The sequence below is a fragment of the Colossoma macropomum genome, unplaced genomic scaffold (assembly GCF_904425465.1).
Source record: "Colossoma macropomum unplaced genomic scaffold, Colossoma_macropomum, whole genome shotgun sequence".
NCBI classification, from domain to species: Eukaryota; Metazoa; Chordata; class Actinopteri; order Characiformes; family Serrasalmidae; genus Colossoma; species Colossoma macropomum.
In genome coordinates, this window is record NW_023494792.1 from 47,513,660 (window position 1) to 47,528,249 (window position 14,590).

The 14,590-nt window shown below is 38.2% G+C and overlaps 1 protein-coding gene across 2 annotated transcripts in view; it reads left to right on the forward strand.

Annotated features, from left to right (window-relative positions):
- The window catches only part of LOC118812394 (protein phosphatase 1H-like), a 41,783-nt gene extending 35,877 nt beyond the window's left edge, over positions 1–5,906 (forward strand). The window contains exons 9-10 of one of the 2 annotated variants that reach the window (XM_036577378.1): positions 2,263–2,414; positions 4,559–5,906. In XM_036577378.1, coding sequence (XP_036433271.1) covers positions 2,263–2,414; positions 4,559–4,706 — 300 coding nt within the window. In that variant the 3' untranslated portion in view covers positions 4,707–5,906. The remainder of the gene's footprint in view (positions 1–2,262; positions 2,415–4,558) is intronic. The other variant, XM_036577379.1, reaches the window with a different exon arrangement.
- Positions 5,907–14,590: the final 8,684 nt, after the last annotated feature.

Consider the following 14,590-nt stretch of genomic DNA (forward strand, 5'->3'; position numbering starts at 1 on the left):
TTCAAACATGTTTATTCATTGCTGATATAAAGTAAAAACTTGTGAATGCTTGCCGTGCATGTCACATTATTCTTAATGTGATGACAGAACTAATAATGTTTTAAACTGTTATTCCCTAATACTTTAGGTTTTACAACTACCCAAGAGCAGGCTTTGCCCAAATAATGATCTAGCAGTTCTCTTTTCCAATATATTATTAAAGGCACATATTGGCTTTGCAATCCCTGCTTTACTAAAGCTACTCCTTACTTCGTTATTCCTGCATAGATAAGAAGTTACGCTTAAAATCATACAATTCCCAAATGACCTGTGTGTGCTCTGTGAAGTTAAACATAAATGTGCTCAGCAAAAAACTCAGGTTCAGCTTATTCCTCCAGCTGAAAATGAATGTCATTTAAAAAAGAAGGTCGTCAAGTAATAATTTATTTTCTCAAATATCTGACAAATTGTCTATGTACAGTATATATACAGTTCTGTGCAAAAGTCAGACCACCCTTCATTATTTCATATAAATAAAAATATAATTTTTTTCATTATTTAGTGTGAACACACTTTGCCTTTCAGACTCACAGTGTTGAGTTGTCTTCTCACAGTGGAAGGATTTACAGAAACTCCTGTGTGTTTTTTTAGATTAGGAGCAAGAGTGGGGTTTTAATTTCTCTTACCTCCCAAAGATGAAAGCTTTAAGTACTGTTTCTCTGTTTTTCTGATGCTTATTTGATGTTTTAGTGGTCTACCAGGTCCTGCATGGTTGTTAGGAGTCTGATTTTCTCTGTTTTTTGAGTTATTTTACTTTGACTTTCCCCATCCTTATGCAAGTGGATCATCTTTTATCCAATCTCCTTAGCAATATCTCCTAAAAAAATAAATAATATGTACTTGTTTTTTTTTTGTTTGTTTGTTTTGTTTTTTTGTAAATACACATTTCCTCTTTTATTGCTGGGAGTATTCTGACTAAATCTCATACATTTCAGATGAGTCTTCTCAATGACTCTGAACAAAAGCTGTTCAGGTGTTCGAACATTATAATTTCATGGAAATATTACAAGCAAATCTTTAATCATGTCACATCAAGGATTTACCACTATAATTTTAGTACAATGATAAGCCACAAAACAGCTCTGACCCACCGAGGCGTGAACTCTACAAGACTTCTGAAGGTGCCCTGTGGTGTTTGGCACCAAGGTGTTAGCAGCAAGTCCTGTAAATTGTGAGGTGGAGTTGAAATCTAAGGAATTTGGATGCCAGGGCAACACCTTGAACTTTTGGTCATGTTCATCCATCCATTCCTGAACAATGTGTGAAGTAGGGCAGGGCACATTATCCTGCCGAAAAAGTCCACTGCCATCAGGGAATACCACTGCCATGAAGAGGCAACAGTGTTTTTGTAGGTGATGTTAAACTGATGACCAACATGTCAAAATGAAGACTACATGAATGCACGAAGCCAGGGTTTCCCAGCAAAACACTGCCCAGAGCATCACTCTTCTCCACCGGCTTGTCTTCTGTCCACATTGCATCCAGGTGCCATCACTTCCTCAGGTAAATGGTGCACACGTACCTGGCCTTCCACTCACTCGACTACACAATCATCTTCCATTGCTCCAAGGTCCAGTTCCGATGCTTACATGCCCACTGTTGGTACTTTCGGGAGTGGATGGGGTTAGCATGGACCCTCTGGTCTGTGGCTACCCCATATGCAGCAGGGTGTGATGCACTGTGTGTTGTAACACATTCATTCCGTAACCATCATTATACATTTCTGTGACTTTTGCCACAGTAGCCTTTCTGTCGGTCCAGACAAGATGAAATGAGCTTTGTTTGCCCACGCACATGGATGAGCCTTGAGCTCCCAACACTCTGTCACCGGGTCGTGATATTCGTCCCTCCTCAGACCACTGTCAGTAGACACTCTCCACTGCTGACTGGAAGCACCCCGCAAGCCTTGGTGTTTTAGAGATGCTCCAACCCTGTTGACTGTTTGTAAGAGTTTGGCTCTTGTCAAAGTAGTTCAAGTCTTCAGGCCTGACAGTTTCTCCCACATCAGTTGTGAGAACCGACTGTTCGCTTACTGTTTAATATATCCAAGACCTTAACATGCGCAGTCGTTACAAGATAATCAACGTTATTCAGTTCATCTGTGATTGGTCATAATGTTTTGGCTCATCTCTGTATATATTTATTACATCGTGTAAAGATAATATTGTGATTATGATGTTTTGTCCATATGCTCAGCTCTTTAACTGAAGTGTCTGTGTGCAGGTGAAAGTGTATAATCTGACGCAGTACGAGCACGGGGCGGATGACGTGTTGGTGATGGGCACTGACGGCTTGTGGGACGTTCTCTCTAATGAAGAAGTGGCTGAGTCTGTCACCTCTTTCCTCGCCAACTGTGACCCAGATGACCTCCACAGGTAAAGCTTTTCCTGCACAGTCATCTGCATCGCACATGAACAAGCACTCTGTGTGCACACTACTGAAAGATTGAAGTATGCAAGTATATAACAAATATGAACTTGTTACTTACCTCTTAGGCTTTAAAAAGATACACTCCTTTGATCTTTTAGAAAGTCATGAAATGCTTTGAGTAATTCACCGCTTCAGTAGACTTCCATTCAATTCATTAGACTTGCATAAAAGAAATGAACTTTAAAAGCCATTAGAAGCCAGCTGCTTAAAACACCTGTCTGGAGACTTTTAATTGCCTAATGTTAATCTGCTTGATCTGTATGCGGCATATCAATAAAGCCTCTCAGCCTTTTTTTAATGGGTGGTTGCCATTTTTTGAAGCAATAGAACAAGCATCATGCAAAGTGTGTGCCTCTTCATCATGTCCATGTCGAGTTGTTAAGTAATTTTAAGTAGACTTGCTGCTTGCTTATTTGGTAAATACAGAAAACAATGTCAGAAACCACATCAATCCTGTTTAATATTACCACCTCAACACTAAGGCAAGTGTGTAATGATTTAGGTATATAGTTTATGCATTACAGTTTATACAATCTAAAACCATGCTTTCTTTTTACAGGGGTTAATCTTGATCACTTAATCACTTAATCTCTTAATCTCTTAATATACATATACAAAGTATGTGCTGTGAATTATTTTCCAATGACCAATAAATGGGTGATATTTTTTGCCAACATTCTCCTTTTTGAACCGGGCCATTCTAAGCTTGGGTAGCACTTACATAAGCAGCGTCATTAACAATCACAAAGCTGATGTGGTATATGGTCTCTTTCTCTCTGTTAAAGTCAGAGAAACTTATTGTAAGAAAACTAATGACTATGGATTTACATTTTACAGTAAAATGAATAAGAACATTTTCTTCTTTAAGACAAAGCAGGCTGGGAGTTTTGGACTGAGGGCTGTCAATCATGTGCGCTCATTAGAATATTTGGACCACACCCAGACGGTTCACATTTACGTCTGATTACGTCTGTTTTATTTAATCATATTTCAAAAACTTTGCTAGATGTTAAATATAACACTCAAATTTAATATTATACATTTATTTAGGGGTGGAAAATACTTGAGTGATTGCACTTCATTACTATTCATTCACTACTTCATTACTGTAGCATTATTTAAGTAGTACTTTACTCTAGTACTATTGAAACTACTTTTACTCAATTACATTTACAAGAGGAAAAAAAACATAGATATCACTCCTTACATTTTCATTTAGACCTTAATTAATTCATTTTTGTATAAGGACTAGTATTGCCCATAAGTCACTGCACCACACAGCACTCCATCACACATCACCAAACAAAAAAACTTTTGCTTTTATACGCTACTATGCAAAAGTCTTAGGCACCTTAGCAAATTCTTTAAAACCTGTAGTGAGTGTGTCTCAGCCAGTAAAACACTATATAATATTAAAAAAAAGTTTGGGCACCCTTGGCAAATGCACAATTCCTGTTAACTTGCTGAATTTACAATACTGGGGTGAAAAACACAGCAACACTATTCAAAAGTTAAGACTTTTTAAACTGAATGTTTTTTTCCTATATGTGTTATTTACTTACAAAATCAACCAAACATTTGATCAGAGTGTTCAAACAACAAGATTTTCTTACGTTCAACAAAGTAGTTGGTATCTTATGGGCTGGTTAGAACTCTAGAACCCTCAGCCATTGCATGCATTTTTAAATTCCATCAACAGCTTATCTGATTTAATTTAATAAAGGATTGATTTAGCCAAACCAGGTAGTGGATGATAACTACAAATAATACTGGGCTGCATTGAGATTTGGTTAAATGGTTAAACAAACATATGGACATGCGGACATAAAAGTATCTGTGCTTAGTCTAATATTGGTGTATTTCTGATTAAATAAATGCTTAGTGCCCAGATAAAGAGCATCTTAAGTAAATTTTTCTCAGTTGCTTAGAATTTTTGTACAAAGCATACTTTAGTATGCTTACATGTTGATACCTTTTCATTTTGACTCAAGTATATATTTGGCTCCATACTTCCACTTTATGTTGACTAAGATTTGGACACAGTATCCATGCTTTAAATTATATATAAATTCACACTTTTTCCACCCAGGTACACCATGGCAGCCCAGGATTTGGTGATGCGTGCTAGGGGTGTTCTCAGGGACCGAGGCTGGCGTATCACCAACGATCGTCTGGGTTCTGGAGACGACATCTCCGTCTACATCATCCCCCTTATGTATGGTAATCGTCAGCAGTAGAGCAGGGCTGCTCCTCTGGTGAGCCCTACGATCTTTCTCACACTCTCTCCTATAGCACAGCCCCAAAAGCACTACCTGTCCTGTTGTGTTCCTCTCAGTGCAGTGCAGTAAGGGATAAAGTCTCCACTCCCTGTGATGTACAGTGTACAGTGTTCTTTATACTGGCATGAGAAAAAAAAAAAAAACATTTGTATGTACAAGAGACCCTTCTCAGACTGAGCTCTGTCACTTTCTACTTTGCCACTGCATGAACATGTACTTATTTTTTATGTCTTTACGTCTGATTTCCTTTGTTACATGAAGACCGGTGTACAGCATTCTTTGCTAAATGAAGGCAAATCTTATTTATTGTCCAGTCTGCCCCAGTCACTATTTTCAGGTTGCTTTTTTTCTGTTCTTGTGTTGTTATGCAGTAGGAATTAAGGATGTATGAGCAAAGTGCAATGATGTCCAAATCTGGAAATGTTTCTAATTATCGTTAATCTCACTTGTTTTTTTTCCATGTCCCAAGCTGGTCACTACACTTAGTGTATTTTTTAGATGAATATTCTAAAGATTTTATTGATTGTATGTCATAGAAATAGATCAGTAGGTCAAGTTGAATTTGTACTGTAGTATATTCACTGTCAGGTAGGGAACCATCTCGCTCACCCAAAGGTTTGGGCACCTCAGTCTAATCACGTCTTGTTGATTTCTGTGTGAAAACAAGTTAACATATCCTATCCACAGAACGAACTTTTAGAGGACAATTACTGTTTACTTGCTTAACTTAATATAACGTGGCATGGACAAAAGTACATAAGTTGAGTTCAGCAAATAAATGGAAATTGTGCTCCAAAATATTTAAGATTCTGTAGAGGACATGTTAACTTCAAAAAAACATGGGGGTGTTCAGACTTTTTAAAAGATATTATGGGTCTCTTTTAATGATTCTGTCATCATGACACTTTATTGTTTATTGTCAGTCTAAGCAGAAAATACCAGATAATCAACTAAAGGGGAATTCCACTGATTTTTCAAAATTTCTGCATAATTAAGAGGTTGACATGTAAACATTTGAAGTCATTCATTGTAGTTTGATGTGAAATGGTTTGTACTAGAGAAACCTACCAATTTTCTGGTGATTTTCTTTACAGTGGTGGTCTTAGGAACCAGGGGTCAAAAATTCACCCCAAATGACCTAAATATATAAGATATATATATATATATATATATATATATATATATATATATGTGTGTGTGTGTGTGTGTGTGTGTGTGTGTGTGTGTGTATATATATATATATTTGTATAATCTCAAATGAATAGGCCAAAACTATCATAAAACAATGTCTTTGACATCAGGCTGCAAATTCATAACCATTTTCTTTTGATATTGCTTTTAGAGACATTAAACTCCTATCGCCTAGTTCCTATCACCACCACTGTGTGTAATTCTGATTCAGTAAGTGTCTCTAAAACAGAGCATTTCACATCAAAACTTTCTGTGTGACCTTGTTTATATCATAACTAATTAACCACATTGACATTTTGAAAAATCTGTGTGATTCTCTTTTAAGCCAAAAGTCAAGTCTGTCCAGTAGGAGGGGAGGATCTTGGGTTTGGGTTTATGTTATCCAGCTTCCTTGACAAATCTTGCTTTGTGAAACACCCTCCAGTGCCCTTTCCTTACTGTCTTTGTTAAACCAGGACCAAAAAATTGGTAGATGTGCTACATATGTAAGAAAATATGCAGACCGCTGTCGCTCTTAGCCATTCAGTGCATGCTGTAGTGTCGTTTGTTAGACAAATTTGAATTGGAATTTAGTCAGTGTCAGCGATTTTACATATTTGCAATATTGCAGTATGTTTACCTCCAGCATACATGTTTTGAATTTGCAGTAAATGTATTGTGATGGTTTTGTCCATGCTTCGTTACTGAGAGAGGATGTTTCATTGGGATCATGTAAACAGTCGGAGCATTTGGCCCTCACTCCAACTCTGATCCAGCCAATCCTCTCAATCAGATTAGAGATGGATCTGAAACGTTAACTCTAATGCCCCGTGCTCATGTTGGCCTCAGCAAACTGGAAGTCTGCTTTAGCTAAAAGAATTACTGCACGTGCGAGCGCACTCTAAAAAATAAAGCCATCAAAAATGGTTCTTTGGAGCAGTGCCATAGAAAAGCCACCTTTGGTTCCCTGAAGAACCTTCAAGTGGATGGTTCTTTAAAGAAAATGTTGGAATACTAAGAACTTTAAGGAACCTTCACATGATGTAAAGGTTTTATACCAGTCAAAGGTTTTTCCTAGAACCATATGTCCAAGCAAAGAACCATTTAGGATCCTTCATTTGCAAGAGGCTCAGACCTACATTACTGCAGTACATTCCATCATACAAAATGCACTCATATGCTTATGAGTGCGCAGTATTTGAAGTACTGTGAGAGAATGATGTTTAATACATGCATATTAATTCAAGGTTACAATTTTGGTTAATAAGAAAAAAAAAATTATAGGGTTCCCATGGAAACTGCTGTTAGTTTTACGTGTGCTTGAGTCATTATGGGATGAATTCCGCTGGCTGGAGCGTGACTGCAGGTTAATTGTTCGCTCTGTCATGTGCTTGCTTCATGTTTGGAGCATGTGTGAATTTTTAAGATATTTCTGTAGCGAGGGAGAACAGAGAATGTTTGAATGGATGGATGAGAAGTGGAAGTATGTTAATTCCTCAGAAAGAATCTACTGTGCCACAAGAAAACCAACCATGCAAAAAGAAGAAACATTGTAACTTGGTAAACAGGAGAAACTGAACTCAGGGTTTTTACCAAGTGGAAAGTATAAATGCGAAAATGCAGTTGTTTATATAGCACTTAAACTAGTTTTGTAGTACTAAGAAGTACTAAGGGGCTGGTTTCCAAGACCCAGATTAAGCCTAAGCCTAGACTAAATGGGATTTTTAGAGGTGAAACACCATTGACAATGTGTTTTTGTCCAAGACCAGGCTTAATCCATGTCCATGAAACTAGACGTAGGAGTATTAAAGTCTAGCTCCTCTACATGTCTTATGTACATGTTTAGGCACCCCTGGTCAAATAACTTGTTGATTATTAAGTTGCAAAGTTAACACATCCTCTGCAGAGTGCAAACTTAAATACGGCATACTTCTGTAAATTGTAGTGCACAATATTTGTTAATTTGCTGAATTTAACACACTGGGAAAAATACAACATAAATGTAGCACATGCCCAAACTTTTGCACATGCAACATTATATATATATATATTTCTTTTTTCCTAATATGTTAAATTTGAACAGTAAATAAACAATAATTGTGCGCTAAAATCAGAAATGTGTTCGATATAGAGGATGTGTTAATTTATTTTCATCTAGAAAATTAGCAAAACATAATTCAAACAGGGGCGCTCAAACTTTTGCATAAGATGATATGTATGGTTCCTTTTCTACAGCCAAATCTGTTTGTTACCAAATAGACTCCACCACTAAGCTTTATATGCAATCAAAACTACTGTTTTGCCAGATAAGTTGGCACTTGGCAAAATGCAGAGGTATTTGCATTATTTTTAGGGACGTGTCTGATTGAACATGACCAGGTAGAACAGGTAGGTTTCATGTTTGATATATGTAGAGACGTTTAATATATAAATGCTATTTTTCCCAATCAAAGAACTTCAGTCCAGATATGTAGTGACTGATCCCATATTTCCACCACCTGATTTGTTTCTCATTTGCTGCATTTGCTGCATCTTTTTCCTTTTCTGTTTGACTACTTAGTTCTGCACTCTGAGGTGGGACTGAGGTGTGGGGATGGGATGGGTATTTATTTACTGTACTGTATCAAAACAGTAGATATTGATCTATCAATGATTTTGCTTAAATATTACACTTGATCTTCCCCTGTGAATGTGAAATGTACATTTTGTAAAGTTAATGAAGTAAAAAGATATTTTTAATGTTAATATGTATTTTATGTGCAATGACTTGGGAAAATGTTTACCTCCTCCTGTTGTTTTTCCAAAAATAAAAACAGAACAATGATAAAAACACAGCTTGACTGTTTGCTTTTAGCTAGTAGCCTCTATTTTATACCTTTTATTGACTCCCTTTGCCTCGGCCCAGTCCATAACTGTACTTCTTTTAAAGGTGCATTCCAGGGTTCCTAGCATACATGTTATTCATGTTATGTAATATTATGTAGTTCAGCACTGCATCCATCAGCCTCATCAGTTTGACAGAATTCACAATTTTGTACTGTTTTTGTCCATTAGTATTCTCTCACTACAATACCCAGCATGCAGTGAGTAAATACATATCACTACCTTTGGGAATCCACACCAAAACACTTGTAGTCTTTCAAAATGCAATTCCACCTTTAAATACATCATCAGAAAGGGGTTTTCTTGGTATTAAAACTAGGACATCTTGCTTTGGAGAGTGCTGTGTTGCCACTGTAAGAGGCAAGTATACATGTTTACAGCCACAGTGGTTACATTTTTCATTTTGGCCATAGTATTTCAGGAAGGCAGCTTTTACCTGAAGAATGTCTCAAATGGCTTTGTTGGGTAGTGTTTGTTTTACTGACATCTTTATCAGTTGTCATGCTCTTGATTCTTTTGAGGGCTTGCCCACTGCCCGTGGAGGGAACAGTCTGAGTGTGCTAGTGGAAATTTCACTGCATGGCATCAGCAAGGCGGGAGACTTCTGAGTGTTGCTACGGAGACGCTGAATTCAATGGAGATCAGCAGCCATCTGGTCAGGATATAAACCATTTGCGTTTTCCCCGTGCGTGTATGGTTTAGCCTTATTCAACATCATCATCGTCTTAATCTCAGATCTATTCCTCATTTTCCCTGCTGTCATTTTTAATATGGCACTTCCATGCTATCAAATGTTTTAGGCAGATCACCACTAACTATATTTTTATAGCACTCTACTCATCTCGTACATACTGGGCTGCCTCTGGAGGCGGTTTGACACTTGCCAGTTCCGCTGCTGCTGCTGCCCACTCTGATGATGCATAGCCATTCTGAAAAGCGCAGGCTACTACAATTAACTCAACACTATCATCATTCAAATTGCTTGTTTTTTCTTTTTAATTGTTTTTGAATTGATGTGCTGTTCTGCACCCGTTATGTTTACACTCTTAAAAATGAAGTTGTTTGCACGATGCCATAGAAGAACCACTGCTGGTTTCCTGAAGAACCTTTTGGTGGATCGTTCTTTGGAGTATCATTTTTGTAAATGAGTCGTTTTTTTGTGGAAAAACCTTGTTAAAGTTTACAGAACCTCTACATCATGTAAAGTTCTAGGACAAAGTCTTAATCTGGTATAGATCCTTTTTTATGATTTGAAGGTTCTTTAAACCTTGAAAAGGTTCTTAACATGCACAAATCTCTCTCAAACATTCTTTTATGACTTTGCTCAAAGAACCACCTTTTTTGGAGAGTGCAGGTTACTGTAAAATGCATCAAAGGAACTTTCTTACTTGAAACAGGTCTGATTGACAATTTTTCATTTTAAGGTCTAGACTTGATTCAATTCACCATTTTATGTGTTAAAAAAATCTTTATTCTGCTGAGCTTGAATTATGCTACACTGACTGGTTTGGCTAAGAAAGCTATATTTTTTTTAAACAAACTAAAAATCCACAAGTAGAATGAGCTTGCACACAATGGTGACCTTTTAAAACAGTGCAAATTAGTTATAACCAATGCAAAAACCTGTCTGAATAATGACTGCACTGTAACAGTCATTCAGAGTGGCTTGATGTGAAATGGGTTATTTGTAGAAAAACTTACTGACTCTACCGATTTATTTACAGTGGTGGTTATAGGGGTCGCAATGTCTACAACACAAATATAGCCATTTTATTTAATATCCAAAACACGAAGTGATCCTACACATCCGAGTCTCATATGTAATGCTAATAACGGCACTAAATAAATAAATAAATAAATGAGTATTATTTATCTTCCTAAAGCCCTGTATGTACCCCTCCTCCATATGTTTTAGGTCAAAACCTGGTCTCAAAATTATCATAGAAGAAAGTCTCAGACATCAAGTAGTGTATTTATAACCATTTGATGCAACAGCTTTCTGTGATGTAACTTCTGGAACGTCTGGTTCCCATCACCACCACTGTGAACAATTCTGACTCAGTAAGTTCTTCTTCAATGGTGCATTTTACATCAAACCACTCTGAATGACTGTTTACAACTTTATGATTTTTCAAAATATCTGCCTAACTACAGTGACATACTGCTTTAAAATGTGTGACATTTCATTGTTTCCACAAACGTCTGCAAATAAAAGACAAAGTATCTGCAATGTGGTTTTAAAACGTGATACTATTTTATCACCCCCCCACCCCCCCCAATACTGTACTGAAATCCCTACTCCCTTACTACTTTAATTTGTCGTCCTCACAGACATCTCTCTCCATTCATTATTCTGCAATGTGCGACACAGTTAAGGTTGAATACATCAAGTACAGCAGGGGCCGTCAATCCAGGCATCAAGGACGTCTGGCCAGTTAATTTCCATTTCTGGCTGTGCTCCATTTCCTGAGCCAGGTCATCACTATCCTACAGTGCTTAGTAACCTGGCCCAGGTGTGTTGGAGCTGCAACAGAATACAAAGACTGGACTGAGGTATATACAGTATGTACAGTATTCAGTACACAGAGATCACACACTGGTCATACTTAGACTTTTTAATGCAGCTCAGGTGAGATTTTACAACCAAAAAACAGCTTCAGCTACAAAACGGAGCACTCCATTCTTCATGTCATCTTTCTGACGGTGCCAGAGTCTCCAGAATCCCCTTGTCCATGGGTGGTGCATCACCAGCTCTAGCAAGGCAGTGGTTTGCGCAGTCATCTCCATAGCGGGCAGTGTGGCGACCCGACAAACAGCACAAACTACTACCTCAGCCAGGACATGGTGCAGTCACATCGCTGAGAGAGAACACAGCAGCACACGAACGGAGAAGTGCAAGAGTGGCACCGTGTAGCCTCCTGATCACGAGTTAAAGGGGAACTCCGCCGAATTTCTACATAACTGAAGTGGTACAGATGTAAACAAAGTCACTCAGAGAGGTTTGGTGTGAAATGGTCCGTTCTAGATAAATTTAGTCAGAATTATTCACAGAGGTGGTGATGGGAACCAGACGTCTGAGGAGTTTAATACCTCTAATTGCTTCCTCACAGAAAGTTATTCCACATAATGGTTGCTTGATTCCAGAGACATTGTACGGTACCTTTACTAAATTTTGGCTTAAAACGTCTTGTTTATTTTAATCCATTCATGGCGGTTCATACATGTGGGTTCACTGGTGGTTTTGGGCAGTAAATAAAATAGCTAGACATGACGACCTCTGGTTCCTATCACCACCACTGTAAAGGCATCTGAGCCGCTACAATGAACCATTTCACACCAGACCATTCTGAACGACTTTCCTTCGCAACGACGGAACTATGCAAAATTTTTGAAAAATCGGTTGAATTCCCCTTTAAAAGCTAGCTGGAGGCGCCAACCCACCCACCATTAACTGCCCAGACCATCCAGCATCAGACCAGCATTAAGAAAACAAGGCCAGAGGTACCAACACACAAGAACATGTAGCCTCATCACATGTAAAACAGTTAACGAGAGCAGAATATGAGCTTTAGCAGAGCAAATATCTAACGTAGCTACTTACTGCGCGAGACCCCTCGTCTCAGTACTGTTAAAGCCTAACAGGCTTTCAGTGCCATAAAATGTGTCCTGTTAAAGGAAATAAGTACAGGTAGAAGATAAACACGCTGCGCGAGAAACATGTTCGCTCTAAAGCGCTCTTTTACGCTTTCAGACGGTTCCTAAGACGGAGCGCGTGTCCTTACCGCTCCAACACTAAAGACACGAAATTCGCGGGAACGTCTGGCAGCGATGTGGGCGGAACGCCGAGAAAGAGGGCGTGGTCAGTGCGCTCATTGGTGGATCAGTTGGGTGCAGTGATTGTGACGCATGACAGTATGGAACAATTTGGCTGCGTCCAAACCGCAAACTATCGTACAAAGGGCTCGGTTTGAGGGAGGATTCAAGGCTGAAAAGAGACAAACATCATTCCTCTAAAAACGGCCTTTCCCGCTTTCCATCCCCTTTGGATGAATGTAGTTTATGTGAGTTCTTATCAGAGTCAGCATTTTGCCTGTAGAATTACAAAGAGCTGACATCCTAATCACTGTACGAGACATCCGAAAAATCTGCTCTAAGTAGGTACAGCTGCTACCCCCTGCCACCCCCCCTTGACAATTTTTGACAGTTGGAGCGCTGATCATACTAAATAGCATGTGCACCACCATTAATAGTACAGATATTACTACAGTGTGTATAGTATGCATAGTATAAGATGTGATTTTGGACGCGGCCAATGTAAATTTGTTCTGTTAACCGTCAAATCAATCAAAATCCCAAATGACCGTGCTACATTTAGTATGATGAGGAAAAATGGCACAGAACTTGGTATGATCATATATAGTTTTAATTTGCATGGTCAGTACTAATTATTATTATTATTATTATTATTATTATTATTAAGTAATTTACACATTTCTATACACAATCAAAATGTGATTTTCTATTGTTTTCTTAATTTTCTGAAGTCTAATATGACCAAAAGACTAGATTGAATATGATAAGTAATAAAAACTGACCTGTACAGACAAAAGTATGTAACTGGTCCTTCTAACAGAATATCTGGGCCCAATCTGGTTTGGAGTTTTAAGTGTATTTTAAGTGTGTTAATAGGATCAATAAACAGATAATTATGTTCTGTCACTCAGTATTTTGTGTCAGTATCAAAAAATGCTTCTCTGAAGTACATTACATCAGATTTATCATGTCAGCTGCACAGGTGATATGGACAGACTGCATCTACAGAGAACACAGCAGGGGGCAGGCCCACAGGTAGCATGACTGTTGCTAAACAGAATAACACTAGCCTTCCTTAAAGCAAAAATACCACAGAACTGAATCAGCACTTTGTAGTGACCTTCAAACAAAACAGTAAATGATGAGCTTGAATTTATGACCAGGCTACTGTCCAGAAACTTCTCTGACCCAAGAAAAAATGCACAAAGATCTGTGATGTGGTGTACAGGTCTTAAAACCTGGACCCCAAGCCACAAGCGGTCTGAAGAGTGAGTCATCTTTCCTCCTTACTCCTCCATCAGAAAAGCTAAAGCATGCCTCTGAACCACACATACAGTGTATGCTGACAGTGTTAAACATGGTGGTGGATCTGTTGCGTTATCAGTCATCTCCTGCATGGTCGTGTAACAACTAAAGAACATGAGGCCATTTTAAAGCACCAGGTGCAAAAAGGTGCACCCTTATGTTGTTCCCATCTTTCAAGGGGAGAATGCCCCTATAGCCACTGCTAATCAAACTCAAGAGCGGTTTCATGAATACCAGGATGAAGTCAAAAGGGGAGTTCAATGTTTCTGGTGGGCTAAAAAAGACAAAACAGTATACAAATGAAGAAGGTAGGTTTTTAAAATATGGTTTCATATCATCACATTATATTTTATCATTTTAGGTTGTGTCTTAAAGCTGTCATGGCCTTAAAATTGTGAAATACACAACACCACATGACTGTCACCTGTGTGAAAAAGCACAGATCATAGGCTGCTTACAGTGGAAGTTGATTCTACATGCTTGTATAACAGTACATCAATTCAAAAGATTAGATAGATGAAAATGAATAATGGAAATATTTTTAGAAGAATTATGAAATGAATATGGAAGCAGGTATTTTGTGTGGCAATAAGAAATTATAGGCCTACGCTTCAAAATACCTTCCAAGTGCTGCTGTCACAACAGTTTTCTACCAGAAGATGGCAGCATTG